Source organism: Eublepharis macularius, chromosome 4, assembly GCF_028583425.1.
Source record: "Eublepharis macularius isolate TG4126 chromosome 4, MPM_Emac_v1.0, whole genome shotgun sequence".
Lineage (NCBI taxonomy): Eukaryota > Metazoa > Chordata > Lepidosauria > Squamata > Eublepharidae > Eublepharis > Eublepharis macularius.
In genome coordinates this window covers 114,853,955-114,873,565 of record NC_072793.1, presented here as the reverse complement: position 1 = coordinate 114,873,565, position 19,611 = coordinate 114,853,955, and the positions used below count along the sequence as shown (strand labels likewise).

The window sequence follows — 19,611 nt, the reverse complement described above, 5'->3', positions numbered from 1 at the left end:
TTTAATAGATTTATATAGGGGTAGGTCTACCTAGGATTGCAGTATAAGAGCACTAGTGGCTGGGATTTGCACTGATTTGACCTCTACATGTGCACTGGCTACACGGACCGCTGTATTTTACTCATCTCTTTTCTACCGATAAAATAGATTTTTACAAGGATGGCATAAGATACCAATGTTCTTGTATTGCTAGAAAGCAACCCAGGAAAGACTGCCAACAGTTTGTAAAAGTGGAAGCCAAATTTATTGTTTACTGCCTAGCACTGTTGCACATAATCTACCAGCAAGTACTTCTATTGAAACCACCGAGAAGTAGAGATGGGCACGAACCGGGAAAACGGCAGTTCATTGCGGTTCATAGTTCGTTGCGTTTCATGAACCATGAACCTCCATGAACTTGCCTGGTTCACGAACCGATTCATTTGATTCGTACATACGTCACTTCCAGGACTGCAGAAGGTCTGCAGAAAGCCCACCCCCTCATTGCCTAGATAACAGATTGATCAGTGCCAGGCTATCTGCAGTGACGAACTGAAAAATGAACCAAACAAACTGCTCTAAAAACCATAGCAGTTCATTGCAGTTCACCAGAAATGAGCTCCAATAAACCACTGGTTCGCAAACCAAAAACCAGCCCAGTTTGTGACAAACTTTGGTTTGTATTTTTGTTCATGCCCATCTCTCCTGAGAAGTGTTCTTGCACAGTTTCCATTCATTGCAATAGAGTTTGTGCAGGAAAACTTTTCGAAGCATTGGCTGCTGCAAGTGGATTTCCTGAGTCATAATAACTATTTTATGAAAAATAGCAAGAAACTGTCTTTTGGATTCCATTTGTGTAAGTTCCCAGTAAAAAGAGTCCCAAGTATAATAAAATTATTACACATTTTTATTCTGAAGAACATTTTGCATTTCTTTTCATACAAAATGATGTTGGTTGAGAAATAATTTACAAACCCTTAAATTATCTCCTGGCATTTGAAAGAATGGTTCAAGAAGAGGTCTGTAAGATATCCATAGGAAATTGCCACTGTGTACAAAATAGTTATATATTAACATAGTTCATACATATCACATTTTTAAATAAAAATGTGACTTGAATTGCTACCTATTTTGTTAATACAGATAAACCCTGATAAGGTTACTTGACACACAAAGTCAATTTATCCAGTCTTAATAAAATACACTTCTGACCCTTTATCAGTTTCCAAAAATCACATTAGCCTCCATATCAGGGTTTTACTGTGTTACGAACAATATCTAAGCCCTCCTTTGATTGCATAAAAATGAATCCTTGAAACAGTACATGGAGAACAGCAAAAAGTGAGGCAACCGGGCCATACTCCTAATAAGTTAGGAACCTTTTGGTTCTGTAACATGTCCAACTTCAAGCAGAGTAACTTGTTAATATTTTGCATCCACCTGCTGAACTTTATCTTCATAAGAAGTCACTACCAAGTAGAATACTTGGTCATTTAATAGTTATATGTTTCTCAAGGATAAAGAAAACTTTGCTAGAATTGGCCCAATTTCAAAATGATTTTTTAAAATTTGTTATTGCAGGAGTTGTGTAATATAAATGAAAGCACAGCTTGTCTTCAATTAAAAAGATTACAGATAATTCCAAATCTCTTAACTTTCCAAATATAAGACTGCAAATAGTCGTCTTCCAGGTCTTAATGTAAAGTGAGACTCCTAGTGACTCAAAATATTTTATAAAATCTCTGTATCATCAAGGTTTTTTAAACTTCAAAAGCATTTTACAATGAAGAAATAAGAGGTGGCTGTATTTAAATATTTAATTCTATAGATCTATACAGTCCAAGTAAAAATACTTCTATCTAGAATTCTGTGGAGAATTACAATAATTAGGCTCCCTAAATATTGCTGCAGTTCAATTACGATACAATAATTACAAAATATAGAACATCTCTTTACAAATACAAATGATTGTAGATTACAATTTATTTACAATATTCTTTGCTATATAATTTTTAACAAACTATCTTATCTAACTCTACTTTAACCTGGTTGCAAGTGCATAAAATGCAGTTATTCCAGTGTATTTTGCCCTTAATATGATAGTCATAAAACAGACTATCTTTAATGATATTTTCTTATGTAAACGGGTGTTACATATGAGAGAAAAATGCTTGTCAGCATCAGTCCATTATAACAATCCCTTGCAGGTAGTGTTTTTTTCTAACTGAATTAGACAAATACTTTTTTTTTTTTAAAGAGAGGCAAATTTGAAAACAGTATCTGAGTGGATATGCTGAATGTAGTGACCATTTGATATGCTATGTGATTGGAGGTAATGACACTGCTGATTGTCATCACCAAAACCTTTTCTTGCACACTTTTAGTTGGTGCTAACCCTTTCCTTGCTGAAAAACATTTACACACTGAAGAACAGCAGCACAAAATTGAAAGATCTCCCAACTTTATCTTCATATTTTGAAAGCAGGCTGGTTCAGATCTCCTTGGGTCTAACAATCAACCTTCACTTGTTGATGAGGTTAAGGTTCTGTAGCAAAGACCTTGATGACCTGCCACGCTGATCCTGCTTCACCGTGCCAGAGACACTTGCTAATAAATAAAAGTATGGCTTCCTTGTGGTGTGACATCATCATCACTCATACAACGCTTGATTTTTTATTAATTCCAACTAGTGCCTAGCATCTTGGAACTATGAGGCACTTTTGTTTGTTTAAAATTCCACCATTATTTTTCTTGCTAAATACTATAAGGTTGTAATGCATATCATTTCATCAGCTAAGTCTTCTTCATATTTACTAGTATCAGGTTCTTCATCACTATAACCAGGACCAAAGTCCTGAAGTTCATAATCTTGTCTGTTTAAAATGGGGAACATGTCACCATTGGTCCCATTGCTAATGTTCCCATTGAGAAGGTTACTTGCAGCACTTTCCATCTCATCAATAGTCATGTCGCAAGCATCTGCAATCTCATGTTTTGTAGCAGAAACAAACTTTGGGTCCTTTGCATACCGTCCTAATCCCTCTGAAATAAGCACCTGCAGAAAAATTAATTTGACATTTAGAATAAGAAATCAAAGCAAATAGAGGCAAAGCTTCAAAACTTTCATTGTACAAGATACAAAACTTTTGTGTATTAAGTTTTTTGCATCCTGCAAGAGAAGTTTGAAAGGCTCTATTCTAATGACACATTGTTCCTGAAACCTTTTCTCTGAAATATGATATGTGCCTCCCCAAGATGATCTTCTGTTTGTGTTGATAGCAAAAGTTTTCTCATTGATTCTTTCCCACTCCAGTTTGTGTGTATTTTGACCAAGGCAAGAGATAATATGGAGCTGAAGGCTATCTTTATTGTAATCAAAATTACTCCATCTTATAATGCTTATCTAGAAATCCTATATCTTCCTGATGAAACTGCTAAACAATGGACTCAATATACAGGGCCGGATCTATGGTTGCCAGCGCCCAGGGCAACCGTAGTCAGGCTAGTCGTGCATGCGCTCCTGGCGCTGCGTGATGACATTACTCCCGTGACGCTGCGGAGCTGGCGGCGGCGGCACATGTGGCTCGGAGGCTGCCCACACCATTCACCTGCCCCGCAGGACAAGGGCGGCTGGCTTGCCCTGCGCCCCTTGTCCTGGGGAAAGGCGAACGGCGCGAGAGGCCTCCCAGCCACCCACGTGGCCTTTTGCCTTTCCCGCAGGACAAGGGGTGGCCGGCTTGCCGCGTGCCCCTTGTCCTGGGGAAAGACGAACGGTGTGAGCGGCCTCCCAGCCACTTGCGCTTCCGCTGCCGCCAGCTCCATGGCGCGCCGGGACAGCCAGCTTGCTGCGGGGGCGAGGGGGAAAGATGAAAGGTGCAGGTGGCTTCGAGGCTGCCCACTCCATTCGCCTTTCCGCAGGACAAGGGGCGCATGGCAAGCCGGCCGCCCCTTGTCCTGCGGGAAAGGCAAAAGGCAGCGCAGGGAGCTGGGAGGCCACCTGCACCATTCACCTTTCCCCAGGCACGGTCCCGGGGCTGGCAGCTGCGCCCAGAGCCCCCTCTTTGGTGGCACCGGGGGCAGACTACCCCCCCTGCCCCCCCATCGATCCGGTGCTGTCAATATATGGTGCATAGTAGGGGTGTGGGGAAAAAATCCGGAATTAACAGAATCGCCACTTCGGGATTCTGGCATGTAGCTTGCTTCAGTATGCTCCATAAAGATTTGGAGCATACTGAAGTGACGGGGAGCAATCCCCCCAACCCCCGAATCAGAAACCCGAAGGGCACACCCCTAGTGCATAGATAGTGTAAATAATTTTAAGGCCTTTGCTCAATATACTGACATATGGGTCAAAAGTTGTATCAATATGGGTAGCCATGTTAGTCTGTTTGTAGCAGTAGAAAAGAGCAGGTGTCCAGTAGCACCTATTAAGACTAACAAAATTTGTGATAGAGTATGAGCTTTTGTGAGTCATAGCTCATTTCTTCAGGTATTTTGTTAATCTTATAGGCGCTACTGGACTCTTGCTCTTTCCTACATTTAATTGTCTTGAGGTCCTGAACTCTGTCTCAGCCCCAGAATAACTGCTTACAAACAAGTATCAGGCAGCACCATTGCACCAAGCTCTCTTACAGTTTTACAGAAAAAAGTTGGTATGAGAAGGGTACAAATATTTAATGATCAGATAATTATGAGTATTATGAGGAATCAAGTTACGAGTAATTATGGTCACCGTGTCATTCTATAATGAGATTAGCCTCACAATAATGAGCATTCCAAATCATTATTACTTGTGTTGTATCCTGCTCTTGTTCCAGTACAATGAATGGATATCTACACAGAGAAATTAGCATTTGTGATGAGATAAGAATTCTATGTCTGTATTCAGCCCTGAACTGTATTTGATGAAGGAAGCTTTGACTCTTGAAAGCATATACCCAGAGAATCTTGTTGGTCTTTAAAGTGTCACTTTAAAGAACTGAAATTCAGTTTGCATTTTAAGATGTGTTGTTTCAAAATTTTATATACCACCTCATTTATATACCTGACACGAAAAACTTGAAAATTTGATTTTGAAATGTAACATCTCAATAATTAAGGTAAGATTAAGTATATGTAAAGCCATACTTTACATATACTTTGTGTTATTAAAAGATAATATTAAATCTCAGAGTTCTCAAAATGATAATGAAGAGTACTCACCGCTTCTACCAAACTGTCTGCACTTCGCTGTTTGTCACTATGCTTATGCCTAAAGTCACTTGGTACAGTCAAATTAGCTGGTGTAAATGTCCGATAGGCAATATCAGGGTCATCCGTGTACCAGGAACTCCTATGCAAGGAAGGTAGGCTGCCATTCATGTGTTCTGTAGATTCTGATTGGTCAACTTGGATAAGAGGTGTATAATATGGAGTACGATGGTCCCGGTTGGGTGGGGTAGCTGGTGGAGTGGCCCAGGAACGTGTTGAACGACTAGGGGAATGTCTGTGAGCTTTAGTGGCATCCAGACCTGCAACAGCCATGACCTGAGGAAGAGAAGAAAATTTAATTGACATGCACTTAGGTACATGGAAACAATAGCCAAAAGCTCCACAAGTAACTGTAATCTGTAATATTTATGTATTTATTTGCTTCATTTATACCCCATCTTTATCCCCAATGAGTACTGAAAGTGAAATATCATTTTCATATCCTCTGTTTTATTCTCACAACATCTTTAGGTTAGGCTAAGAGAGTATGACTGGGCCAGGGTCAGCCTGCAAGCTTCCATGGCAGAGCAGGAATTCAAACATGGGTCTCCCAGATCCTAGTCTTATGCTCTAACCTCTGCACCACACTATTTGTCATCCCAATCCAAGCAAGATGCTTTGTGTAATCAGAGAACATTTAAGGCAATATGGTGGAGAGTGCTCTCAAGTCATAGTTATGACGACCCATGGTAGGGTTCTCATGGCAAGAGACTAACACAGGTGGTTTGCCATTGGTCTTGCTTGTAGGTCTCCCATCCAATTATTAACCAAGGCTGATCCTGCTTAGCTTCTGAGATTTGGCAAAATCAGGCTCACCTGGGTCATCCAGATCAGGGCATTTAAGGCATCACTCAGCTTGCTGCTGCACTAGCTGACTTGGCAGATAAAGTGGCTACCACCTTCAAGCATGAGTTGAGTGTAGTGTTGCCAGCCCTGCATCAGCAAATACTGGGAAATTTCAGGATTGGTGACTGGGGATGCAGAGTTTCAGAGGATGTGACATCACATCATCACATCATCCATGGTGTTCTCCCCAATCACTCTGGTAAAGACCATCCATGGTGTTCTCCCCAATCACTCTGGTAAAGACCATAAAGACTGGGGAAATTCCTAGAGCATCATGGAGGTTCTGATGTCATTTTTTTTTAGGAGAACAGGCCAAGCATATAAGATATACTTGTTTTTAATACATGTCATTCATTTTCTTGAAATGTATATCAGAGTAGCCAAGTAGATGAATGAGAGTAAAAAATGTAATTCAAATGACCTGAAAAATCTAAGAATGACAGGTGCTGTAGAGAAAACAGTTTCAGGAACTTGGCAAGACCCCAGTTTGCATGTAAAGTTTCAGGCTTCACAAACCAAAGGAGACCATCATGAGCCTTGCAGCTTCCTAGTGCTGGAGCAGAATAATTTCTCAGAGCTGTAAAAGACCCATCCCTGTATTGGCATATAGGATTCTTCTAGTTCTCTTGCTTGCCAATCATTAGAGTTGTGCTGTCATTGGCCAGTGTCTTGGGAAACCTTGTATGATTCATCCAGGCCTGGCTCCTTGTTAGCAGTTCAATAACAGCCACCCTTTTGACAGTGGATTGTGTCTGAATGGCAGCCAGCATCCATCTGCAAGGGCAGAAAGCATTCATCTGCCTGATGTTCTTCAACAAGTGGGAGAGGATCCAGATTTGGCAATCTGGTAGTCAGTCAAATTCTTCCTTGTGCCCCTGATGCTCAAGTCTTCTTCTACTTTGCAGATTTGCTGGCTCCAGACCACAGGAGTACGTGTGGAGGTTCAGGGAAGGGACAGGCCCAGTACAGATGGCAAACGTTAAAGAGTGCAAGAGGCAAACTTTATTGCTGCTGGCCAACATATGCAGTGCTGGTTTGTTCTCCGGCGGATTCTTTTCAGCATCCTAGGGACTTGATCCTGGATGTGTTCTTTCTTTGTGACATCCACTGTCAGAACAGCAGATCTTTTCCAGATGCTTTGCTTGGGCAACCAAGGCCTGGCTGGCCGTGCATACCAATTTGTCCTGCGAGCTTTGCCCTTGTTCCTCTCAGACAAAGCAGAGAGGCAGGATCAAATTTGGGGACAGCAGTCTGAGCAGAGCGCAGAAAAGAATGCAGGAATCCAGTAGCCTGGAAAATTGTGAGCATGCGTGTGTGGGGGGTGGCGGTGTAGCAGTGTACTGCCATTCTTTGAAGAGCCAGGTCCTGTTGTGCAGTGTGCTGGCTCCGTAAGAGAGGCAGCAAGCATCCTCTAGCATTAGAACATTAGCTGATGGGTTGCAAGCAGGCTGGCCTCCCCCCCCCCCCAGTTAATCTCATCACTGTGTGTGTCTCCTGATGTCATTTCTGAATGGAGGTTTGGAGGATGTGATGCTCTAGGAATCCCTACAATCTCTATGATGTACCCCTTTCTCCCTCCTCAAATCATTGAGGTAGGGGACTGGGGCTGAGGGCAGGCAAATGGCAAGCCTAGCTGGGTGGCAGCAGCTATGCAACTCGCCTAGGCCCTGTGCTGGGCCTAGTACCAGCAACTATATGACTTGCCTGGGCCCGGTATAGCCAGACACAGCATCTATATGACTTGCCCAGGCTCTGCATGACTCATCAATAGAACCTCATGCTTAGCTAGGCCGGTCTCACTGCCTACAGACCTCTTGGACTGAGGGGGAATAGTCCTCCAGTCCACTGGCCCACCAGGACTCTTCTGATGGCCATAATAGCCAATCCACTCCTGCTACTTGTGCAGTGGTTCAGTCTCCTACATTTCAGCTAGATGACCCAGTGTGCAATAATTATTTAGCTTCATTGCTGACAATCCGAGTAACAATTGTGTGCACTCTGAAACAGGTCAGACTGCAGTATATTTCAGGAATACATATTTCTTTTGGTAGAGTGTAAAACAGTCTCAGAACTAAACCCAGCAAGATAATAATCCAACATTAGGGAAGGGAAAACTATATTATTAAAGACATACTGATAAAAATGCTTTTGCTACCCCTAATATAAGCTAAAGTGAGCTTAAACTTCACAGTAACCTTTGCTGCATATTTAGGAGACTTGCAATACAATCTTAAGCAAAGTTACATCCTTATAAATCCATCGAGTCAATAGGCTTCAAATGGTTAACTTAGAAAGGCACTGTAAGGCAGAGCTGTTCATTCAAGTGTATGGTCTCATCTCATGTAACTACATTCTAAGATCAATGATTGCATTTTGGGGCATACTCAACACATTTACCTGTCAAAGGCTACAATCCTATGCAAACTTTTGTTATTTATAGTCCACCTTTCTCACTGAGACTCGAGGGGGATTACACATTTAATACGATCAATGGCTGGGACATCCAATAAATAATGTAATAGGGTATGCAAATGCAAATTGCCAGAAATTTGGGGGGGGGGGGAGCAGAAACATGATGTAGAGCTAAAGCAATGCTGAAACAAAACATAAGCAATTAAAAGCAACATATAAAACAGTGTAGAAATTACTCTTTAGGAGCATACTTACAGATAGTACATAGCAGTCTACAGTCACTAACCCTTTACCAATAAATCTCTTTGAACCATTTCCTTACAGTACAGTCCTCCTACCTGCATAAAAAAGCCCTCCTAAATAATTCAGTTTTGCACTATTTGCGAAAAGCCAGGAGAATGGCACCCCTCCTACCTCATTCAGCAGGCCATTCTGTAAGGTGGGAGCCACCACACAGATTTTGTCCATTTGCAAGGCAGCACCTGTAAAATGCCTTGCTCAGATGAGTCAAGCTGCCGTGGTGGAGCACAGGAAGAGAAGTGGTCCTGCGGATATGAGGGACTAAGGCTATGAAGGGCTTTGTATGTGACAGCAAAAATCTTGAACTGAACCTGGTACCTGATGGGTAGCCAATGGAATGACTCCAGAATATGCATGCTCCAAATAGATCCTTATGATAATCCGCATCAACATGAGTCTCCAAGTTGTAAAATGCATTACAGTTTAGTCTAGTCTTAATATTACCATGGCATGAAAGTAGTGTGAAAGTAACTCTGGCAAGATCCAGCACTGTCTGATCATACTAATCTAAGTGACAGTGAAGTCATGTGATCATCCAAGGTTGCAAGGTTGCATCAGCTGAAAGTGCTGAGTGCACAGGTACATGCTGATTGGATGTGAGTATGTATAAATGTATTATGAGTACTGTGTATTGTGTGCCTGCATAGGTATCAGAGTCTGGCGAAGCACTTTGCCACTCTGAATCATATAGGCTATTGGACTGTACATATGTATATATCTCTGTGAATAAACCTGTAAATAGTTCACCTTACTTGGTGTGGTCTCTGCTGCTTCTAACCTGCTTCGTATTGCCAGCCAGTAAACCGCCAGAAAGCTTTGCGTCAGGGTTATGGGCCCAGACTGGCAGTTGGCGGCATAGCAGGTGTGCAGACTGGAGGATTACAGCCGTGTGTGCTGAGCTCTGGAGGCTCCGGTGAAGTTTGGAGGAGTTGGGAGCCAGCAGCTGTGAATGTCAGCCAGTGAGACCGGTGAGAGTGACACAGATACAGAGAAGATACAGTCCGGTGCCGGCAGCAGTCCAGCTCTCTCTGACCTTGAGGATACAGAGGAGGAGGCAGAGCAGGAGGCGAGTGAGCAGCCGGTGGAGGATAACGACGCAGTCATGGCTCAAGCTCAAGCAGGGATGTCTTTGCCGGTGGAAAAGTTGTCTGACACCAACTATCCTGTTTGGTCGTGCAGGATGCGACATCTACTGATACGTGAGTCACTGTGGGACTGTGTTGATGCACCCCCTCAAGCTCCGACAGCTGAGGAAAGGGTGAAAGATCAGAAAGCATTGGCCCTGATAGTTCTGAGCGTTGGAGATTCACAGCTCCTTCATGTGCTCGAGGCACAGACAGCAAAGGCAGCGTGGGATGCACTGAAAGCCGTGTTTGTGCCAAGCTCTGCAGGGTCGCTTATCTTGCTTATGAGACAACTGTATAGAGCCGTCATGCAGCCAAACCAGTCAGTAAGAGAACATTTAAACAAACTGACTACCTATTTTCAGTTATTGGCGCAGCGTGGGAAGGATATCTCAGAGGAAGACAAGGTCTACCTGATTCTGAGCTCTCTTACTTGCTCATTCGATCCCCTGATTGCTGCATTGGAATCTGTGGAAGCTACAAGACTGGATTTAAACTATATTGTTGGAAGGCTTTTTGATTTTGAAGCTAGAGCTGTGCAACGTGAAAGAGAAGGAGTTTACTCCAGGAACGAAGCCAACTCCAGGAGCGAAGCCAAGTCCGGGAACGGAGCCAGGTCCGGGCATGGAGCCAAGCCTGGGAGTAGTGCCAAGGCCAGTGGAAATGCTGCGGCTGGAGAAGGTTACACATCGTCACAAAGCCCTTCAGCATTGCAGGTGCAGAGGCATTGCTTCAATTGTGGATCCTTGGGACATATTGCCAGATACTGCCCAGCCGGGAGAAAGTGTCGTGGAAAGAAGACGTTCAGCTCAACACAGAAGCAGACAGCTACAATGGTAGTTGCTACTGGACCTGAACCTGCACTTTCAGCGCAGTCTACCTGGATTTTAGATTCGGGCGCCAGCCAGTGTTTTGTCAATAACATAAGTTTATTGCAGGAGTCAAGGTCTTCAGCTTTAAAATCTGTGAGTATGGCAGATGGGCGTTGTGCTGAAGTGACCTGCCAAGGGAGTGTGGTGTTCCCAGCACTAAACCATGTATTTGATAATGTGTTATGTGTACCCACACTAGACAATAATCTGCTGAGTATTTGTGTGCTAGATGAAGCAGGTTTCAAGGTACAATTCCAAAATAAAGGGTGCAACATCCTAAGGGATGGTAGGCAACTTGCAAAAGGGGAGTTAAAAATGGCTTATATGTGTTGAAAGCTAACACGAAGGGAACATTCAGTGGTGAATAAGGGGTTACATGAGAAATGCATCCATTTATTGCATAGGCGTTTGGGGCATGCCAGCTTTGGAACAATACAAAAAACACTTGCGTTGTTACAAAATGAGAAGCTGTCTGATTGTCAAGTGTACTTAGATTGTGATGTTTGTAAACAATGCAAATCCAAAGCCGTCCCTGTCGCCAAACGGAGTCAAAGAGTCACTGAAACACCCCTGGGTTTAATCCACTCTGACGTAGTTGGACCTTTCCCAAATAGCCATTCGAAACGGAGGTATCTCCTACTGCTAGTTGATGATGCAAGTAGATTCATGTGGTGCTACCCTTTAAAGCAAAAGTCTGAAGTGTACCAAACGATTAAAACATGGGCTAAAAGGGTGGAAAAGCAGTTTCAACACCAGATACTAGCATTTCAAACTGATATGGGTGGAGAATACATGTCTAAACAGCTAGCACAATGGTTTAGTAGACATGGCATTAGGCATAGGATTGCTAATGTTGCTACACCCGCTGAAAATGGAATAGCAGAGAGAAGAGCAGGGATGCTCCAGGTAATGATGCATTCCATGTTGACAGATGCTGGTTTACCTATGTCGTTTTGGGCGGAAGCTGCAAAGGCAGCATGCTATATCATAAATAGGATCTGGACTCAAGCAATAGATGAGGTTCCTTACCGGGTGCTGTATGGTAGGGATCCGAGTCTAAACCATCTCAGAGTATTTGGAACTAAGGCTTGGGTCAATATACCTCTGGTAAAAAGGAGAAAAGGAGGGGCCAGATCACGCAAGCTTACATTCTTAGGTTATCAGCCAGGAATGAAGGCGTACAGATTTGCTAATGGTGAAAATGTGCTGACCTATAGCAGATCAGCTGAGTTTTGCGAGGGATTAGGGTGGCAAAAGGTACATGCAAATGATTTGCCTGAATCAGTATTGGTGCCACTATCTGCAGATGCAGAAAGCAGTGTGGAGGTTAAACAGGAAGTGCAAGCTCCGGCACAAGCTACCTCTGATACTAGGCAAAGCCCAATACCAGCACCTAGGCAAACTCCAGTACCAGCACCCAGGGTATCTTCAAGGGTAAATAAGGGTATACCGCCTCAGAGGTATTCTCCTTCTGCAAATATGGTCAGAATACCAGAAAGTTATGAAGAGGTATTATCTCTAAATGCAGGAGAGAGAAAAAGCTGGTTGGAAGCTATGGAGGCGGAATATGATTCTCTGATAAGTAACGAGGTGTTTACTATTACAGAGCTGCCAGAAGGCAAAAAGGCTCTTGGTTGCAGGTGGATATTTACTGTAAAAAATAAGCCTGATGGAAACAAACAATATAAGGCAAGGTTGGTGGCGAGAGGTTTTGCTCAAGTTGAAGGGCAAGATTACAATGAGTGTTTTGCACCTACTGTGAGAACAGAAACCATTAAAGCAGCACTGACAGTTGCAGCTAGAAAAGGTATGAGGATTGATCACTTTGATTTCCAGACTGCATATCTACATGCAGAAATAAGTGAGGAATTATATATGATTCAAATACCTGGGTTTCTGTGTGGCAAGTCACAACAAGTATTGAAACTAAAGAAAGCCTTATATGGGTTAAAACAAAGTGCTCATGCATGGAGTGTGTGTGTAACAAATGCATTGAAGCAGCATGGATTCAAGCAAAGCATAGCTGACCCATGTCTGTATGAGGTTAATCTACAAGGGAAAGTGTGCAAATTGCTAATTTATGTAGATGACGTCTGTTTTTTTTACTATTCAAAGTCTGAATTGGATTGGTTCATGAATACTGTCCAAGGTCTGTTTAGGATGAAACATTTAGGACCTATTCAACACTATCTGGGTGTACAAGTGTCCAGAAATGAGAATGGATGGTATGAATTGTGTCAAAGAGACAAAATAGAACAGATGTTAATAAAGTACAATATGTCTGATGCATACTGTGTAGAAACACCAATGACAACCAGTTTCTGCAAGGAACCAGATGAAGAAGTGTTTATGCATAAAGCATTGTATCAATCACTGGTAGGATCATTGTTGTATGTGGCAGGATGGACTCGTCCTGATATATGTGTTGCAGTAAACTGGCTCTGTAAGAAAAATGCCAATCCATACCAAAGAGATTGGCAAGCTGCCAAGAGGGTACTGAGGTATTTAAAAGGTACCATGGATTACAAACTAGTTCTGAGAGCAAACACAAATGAGGCATTGTTTGCATACAGTGATGCAAGCTGGGGTGATCATTCTGATTCCAAGTCAACCTCAGGGTTTGCAATATATGTGTTTGGAGCATTGATACACTGGAAAACCATTAAACAAACACATGTGTCCACGAGTTCGTGTGAAGCTGAATACTCTTCTTTAAGTGACTGTGTTATACAACTTGAATGGTTTCATCAGTTATTAAAAGATATGTCTGTAAAATGTACACAACCTGTGACAATCATGTGTGATAATACAGCAGCACAGCAATTAGCAGGAGACCAAGGTGTACGTACTCGTAGCAAGCATATCAATATAAGATATCAGAACGTACGGGAAGCAGTGCAAAAAGGGAATGTAAACATTGAGCACTGTAACTCAGAACAAAATGTAGCTGATGTTTTCACAAAGTGTTTACCTACTGAAAGATATGTGAAACTCGAGGGAGAACTATGTCTGACATGCTGAAATCTTGGGAGGCGTGTCAGAGTGTGAAAGTAACTCTGGCAAGATCCAGCATTGTCTGATCATACTAATCTAAGTGACAGTGAAGTCATGTGATCATCCAAGGTTGCAAGGTTGCATCAGCCGAAAGTGCTGAGTGCACAGGTACATGCTGATTGGATGTGAGTATGTATAAATGTATTATGAGTACTGTATATTGTGTGCCTGCATAGGTATCAGAGTCTGGCGAAGCACTTTGCCACTCTGAATCGTATAGGCTATTGGACTGTACATATGTATATATCTCTGTGAATAAACCTGTAAATAGTTCACCTTACTTGGTGTGGTCTCTGCTGCTTCTAACCTGCTTCGTATTGCCAGCCAGTAAGCTGCCAGAAAGCTTTGCATCAGGACCCAGGTGGCCAGATTGGCTGTGTCAAGACCATCACGCAAGCTGGACTGAGTTGGAAGAAAGCTTTTTTTGCAGCTGCATTAACTTGTTTCTGGCAGCAGTTTTGGATCCAGAATAACCTCTAGGCTATTAACTAAGTTAGCAAGGGTCAACTGAACCCCTTAAAAGAGGGGGATACAATGGCCTTGAAAATCTCCATCTTCCCAACCAGCATCACTTCCATCTTGTCTTGGTTCAGTTTCAATTTGTTCACCTTCAGCCATTTGACCACAGTAGTCAGGCAGTAAGTAACTCAAGAACTCTACTGCATCACCAGCGGATAGGTATCATTTGCATATGGATCACACCCAGTTCCATAGCTATGAATGATTTCTCCGGAAGGCTTTACATGCAGTTTGAATTACATGAAGGATAAGACTGCACCCTGTGTAACCCTGCAAGATAATTTCTACACTGAAGACAGCTGGTCTCCAACAGCAACTCTTTGAGTCTGTTCCATGAAGAACAATTTAAACCAGTCCAAGGCACATCCCCTGACCCCCACTTTTGCCTCCAAATGCCTCAACAGGATGGCATGATCTACTGTGTCAAAGGCTGCAGATGGATCCAGAAGGATCAACAAAGAAGCATGGCCTTTGTCTACATTCAGATGGATGTCATCCACTAGAGCCACCAGAACTGTCTCCATCCCGTAGCCTGGCCTGAAACCAGAGCAAGTGAATAAGATCCGTTGGACTTAATGGAATGGCTTCTAAGTAATTATGCTTAGGATTGGATTGCACAATTGAAATGCTCTGCAGACTTACCCCCAAGTAAGGTCGATTAAACAAAATGCAAATCAATTCTGATTAAGCATACATAATATCAGGCTTTACACATAGTTTGGTTTTAGTGACATGGACTCCAAAATAAGCGGACAAAACAACAAATCAAGAGTTGTATAAACATGTTAACAGATATAGCCAAATGCAGCTCCCAATTTTAATATTTTGTTTATCTCATGTATTTATTTATCATAGGCCATAAAAATAGAAACTCCATAAATCAAAATATCCATTTGAAATAATACTAAAAATAAAGACCATCACATATCCACTTTTGAATATGCTGTTTGAGTATTGAACGTACTTTGATGATATTTTGTGGTGAAATCTATAGCAAAATTGACTACTTTCAGTGTAATCACCTTATTACTATTACTGAAAAAGTTATTGTTATTTTGCAAAAGCCTCTTAACTCCAATAAGAGAGAAAGGGATTTCTTTCTAGATGAAGCTGAACAAATTAGACCATGCTGTACTAAAAAAAAGAATTGTCTCAAGGGTCATCAGGAAAAGGGCAATAAAAGAGCAATCCTAAGCAGATCTACTTCTAAGTAAGACCAATTTTATTTACTGGTGCTCCCTTCCAGGAAAGTGTCCTTAAGATTGCAGTCTAAAACATAATGAGGAAATGTCTCTAATGACATATACTACACTATACTGATGGATATTAAAAGATTGTATGTATTAATTCGCCTCAGCTATTGCTTTTAGTTGTAAATTGTGTTCATTAATAATTATTTGTTCTTATCCTGTTTTAAATGTTTTAAGTCACCTTGGGAAATGGCAGGGAAGAACTTTCCTTAAACAAACAAATAAACTTAATAGTATATAGACTAACAAAATAGAACTGCCAGTGGTATATATTGTATTCCAACAAGAACAAAACCTTTTCACAGAACTCTGTTTATTCAAGATAGAATTCATTTATGTACATATGTTCATATGCTATCATGATGAACCAAGGGGTTGTGTTTGATAAAAGAAGGATGTAATATTGAGTGAAATTATTGTAAAGTTGGAGTCTGAACCAAACTGTGGGAGTTTACTGAATCTCTTAAGACAAACTGCTTGCCCCCCTACATTCAAATACAAAAGACATTAATTAATAACACTTGAAATCCACTCCCTAGTTGCTAAAACTGAAATATTATCCTGATAATTTACAATAAAATATACAACAAATTGCATACAGAACTTCCGTGAATGTAATAAAACTTTTAGATGGTTCACTGAATTTTTTAAACAACATATCCCCCTCCTTGGATACTTGATAATGGAACTCTGCCTTGTCATCTCTGTTCTAGCTTTGCAGACATCTACTTCCTACTAGTCCTTGCCCATCTGCAAAATGAGCTTGGAGCAGAATAAGTGGTCAGAGAAGCAATCCTTTGGTTGTTATTTGCAACTATATCATGGCAGCAGTTTTAAGACGTAAGCAGCAACCAGGCAAGAGGGAATTTACGCGTCTAAAGCAGGTATAAAATCACATGTCAAACAGTCTGGCATATGAAAAATTAGGCCAGATTTTGTTTAAACTTACCTGCTGCTGCATTAAATGCAGAGGTAATGCAGTGCGGTGATGAAAATTAGGAGACAGCGGTATTTCATCTTGGCTGCCTTGTCTGCGGAGGCATTCAAAATTAAAGGAAGAACGGCGATTCGCTGAAACATGGAAAGAGTAAGTTGGTGAGACACAATTTTCTGGGAACAGAGTCTAGAGGAATAGTTTACTGCAGAAAAGATTACAAAACGGGGTACTTTAGACAGCAACATACTACTACAGTACTGTGTTACTGGAGTGTTTTATGTTTTGGTTCCCTGGTGCGTGGATCCCTAGTGTGGCTGCCTTGAGATACCGATCATCAACCCTCCTCCGCCTACCAGAAGGCCACTCCAAGGCTGGTTCTGAGGCAGTTTCTATTTAGGATGACTAGATGAGAAAGGCCTCAGTGAAGCCTCAGAAGCCAAGAAACAAAAGACACCGAAGGGAAAAGAGCTTAGCATGACCTCATTCCTTCTCTCCTTTGTGCTCCCTCTTGCTTTGAGATCACAGACGTTCTCCTTAGTACTGGTTAACTTGCCCTTATATACTTTCCATTCCATTCCATAAGAGCCACCCTGCTAGATCAGACCAATGATCCATCTAGTCCAGCAGTGGCCAGTCAGATGCCACAGGGAAGCCCGTACACAGGACCTGCTCGCAGCAACCCTCCCCAGTTGATTGCTTCTCTGCATCTGATAATCAGAATGGTTCATTCAGTTTATCTGCAATCTCCCTGTCCTCCAGCAATTCTGTCCCTCTCCCACATGGCTCCACCATTTGTCTTGCATTGTCTGCCCTGCTTCCTTTATCTAGCTTGCCATAGCAACCAATCCCAGAGGCGTGGCTTCCTTGCTTCTTTCTACTACTTCTTGGATCATGCTGTGAGCTCCTGAAGTGCTTAGCAACTCAGTGTGGCTCTATTGCCCCCCCCCCTCAGTATTTATTTGGGCAGCTCCCAAAAATTTCTGAGCAGCCTCCATTCAGGTGGCTTCAAGTACCACCCATGGCCATGCAGCTGGTGTGGTGGCACAAATGTACCAGCCTCTGAAGCTGAGAGAGAGTCAGGGCCCAGGTACCTGGATATTCATTTATTTACACCAGTTGTATTGGCTTTTTGAAAGTTCAGAGTTTAATAAATTGATTGGTCCTTAAGGAATCCAGATTAGATTTAGTGGAAAATTTCCACTGGTTGAAGGAAGGAAAATCTTCACTGAGTACATCCTCTCACTGCAGATCTCCAACTCTGCCTTGTGCTGTTCCTGGGGGTTCTGTCCCATTGCGGCAACTTTTTGAGGAGCACTTCTGGGCTTCAATGGGAGGGGAGAGGCAAGGAAGTCATGGTCCACTAACAGAAATCTCTTTTCCCAAAGGGAAAAAGTTAATGGTGTGCGATTCAGCTTTCTGAACTGGCTTTTATAGCCAGAGTTATGCCAGTCTTGCAAAATCCAACTACACTGGTTGGATTAAACCAGGTTAATTCAGTTTAATACAGCAAATGCAGCTTCAGCCTATTGTCTGGCTGCTTCCTGAGTCTTCCTGGACTTTCCCAGTAGCAGAGGTGGAGGAGAGAAGGGGGAGTGAGGCAGAGGCAGGGGGAATGAGTGAGTGGCCAATGGTAGGAGAGAGCTTGATTGCCTAGCCAACTGAATTCTCTGATGCGAGAGAGCATTTTCAAATCTGAAAGGAGATTAAAGGAGCCTGGTTTAGAACACAGACTCCATTTTGAGTCAGAGTGAGACTGGAGAAACTGTGCTATGTGATTGTTGCTTAGACTCTGGCTGTCTAGGATTTACTGCCTGGCCTGCCTGGATCTCTTTAATTGCTACCTGCCTGGTGTGGAGGACAACTTGAGGGCCTGCGCTGGACCTGGAGGACTTCTACCTGGTTTGAGAATTGTATAAACTCACTGTTTTATGTCTTTGGGGGGAGAGGGTTGGCCTGGTGTTAGGGAGGGAGGAGCCTGGCACTTACCTCATGCTTCATGTATGCTGTTTTTCATGTGTGCACTTTGTGCGTGTGTGTTTCCAGCACTTGTATGGTAACATCATTTCCAGGAAGTGATGTCATCACACCAGCCATGGACACGTTCCCAAGCTTTGTGCAGGTCAAATTCAGCCCATTGGGCCCAAAATTGACCTCAGTGAAGTACAGAAGCGTGCCTGCAGCCAGCATGACAATGTCACTTCACCAAGTGACATAGTCGCACTTCACCAGGAGCCTCTTAGTGTGTGCTTTCCTGGGTTGCTTACCAGTAGTGGGTGATCTCTGGAGGGTTTGTCACTTCCCACCGCTAGGCGGCGAATGGTGAGCAACAAAGCAAACCCCTGAGAGATTGCATGCCACCAGCAGGCAACTGGGAAGCCTAGATAGGGAAAGGTGGGGGAAGGGATAATTTTCTGATTGTTTATCTTTAATAATTGCTTTTGCTGTTGTGGGGTGATTTGGCTTTAGCTAAATTGTTACAGTTGCTGTTCATTTATTTGCAGACTGTTCTTCTGCGGGGGCTCTTTTTCTGTTGTTGCTTGCATGCTGGTTTAAAGGCAAGCAAGGCAGTTGCTGCTGCTTGCTATTTGTTGTGAGAGTTCCAGTTCCTTTTTTTTGGGGGGGGGGAATTGCTTTTCACCAGTTCGAGGTATGATGTTCTGCTGCAGTTATTATTGTTATTATTGTGGTTTTACTACTAGTAGACTTTTGGGATGCTGTTGTAGATCGTTCAGAGAATTAGGTGAACTTTCAAAAGAGTTTTTTTTAACATAGATTAGGTGTAGGCATTGTAACAAACAAGCACAAATTCATTTTTAGCTTGTAGTTGGCTTGTGTAGGAATTAAGAATGGTTCAGATGTTGTGTTCTAGTTAAATAAATAAATATGCCTCCCCCACAATCAGTAAAAAATCTAACTAGGCTGCTGCCGCCTTGCTCTGTTGGACTTTCTCTTGGCCAGTGGCTGCCTTGGCCCCTGTGTGTTTTTATCTGAGAGCCAGCTTGAATTTTTCCCACCATAGGAAACAATGAAGAGGGGCTGGGGGCACCCTATTCAGGGGCCCAAAGAAT

At 42.5% G+C, this 19,611-nt stretch overlaps 1 protein-coding gene across 3 annotated transcripts in view; it reads right to left on the bottom strand.

Annotated features, from left to right (window-relative positions):
• Positions 1–895: 895 nt before the first annotated feature.
• The window catches only part of CACNA1D (calcium voltage-gated channel subunit alpha1 D), a 365,621-nt gene continuing 346,905 nt past the window's right edge, over positions 896–19,611 (bottom strand). For all 3 annotated transcript variants that reach the window (XM_054975338.1, XM_054975339.1, XM_054975340.1), the window contains 3 exons: positions 16,556–16,677; positions 5,182–5,505; positions 896–3,034 (listed from right to left, as the gene is read on the bottom strand). In XM_054975338.1, the coding sequence (XP_054831313.1) occupies positions 2,741–3,034; positions 5,182–5,505; positions 16,556–16,677 (740 nt within the window). In that variant the 3' untranslated portion in view covers positions 896–2,740. The remainder of the gene's footprint in view (positions 3,035–5,181; positions 5,506–16,555; positions 16,678–19,611) is intronic.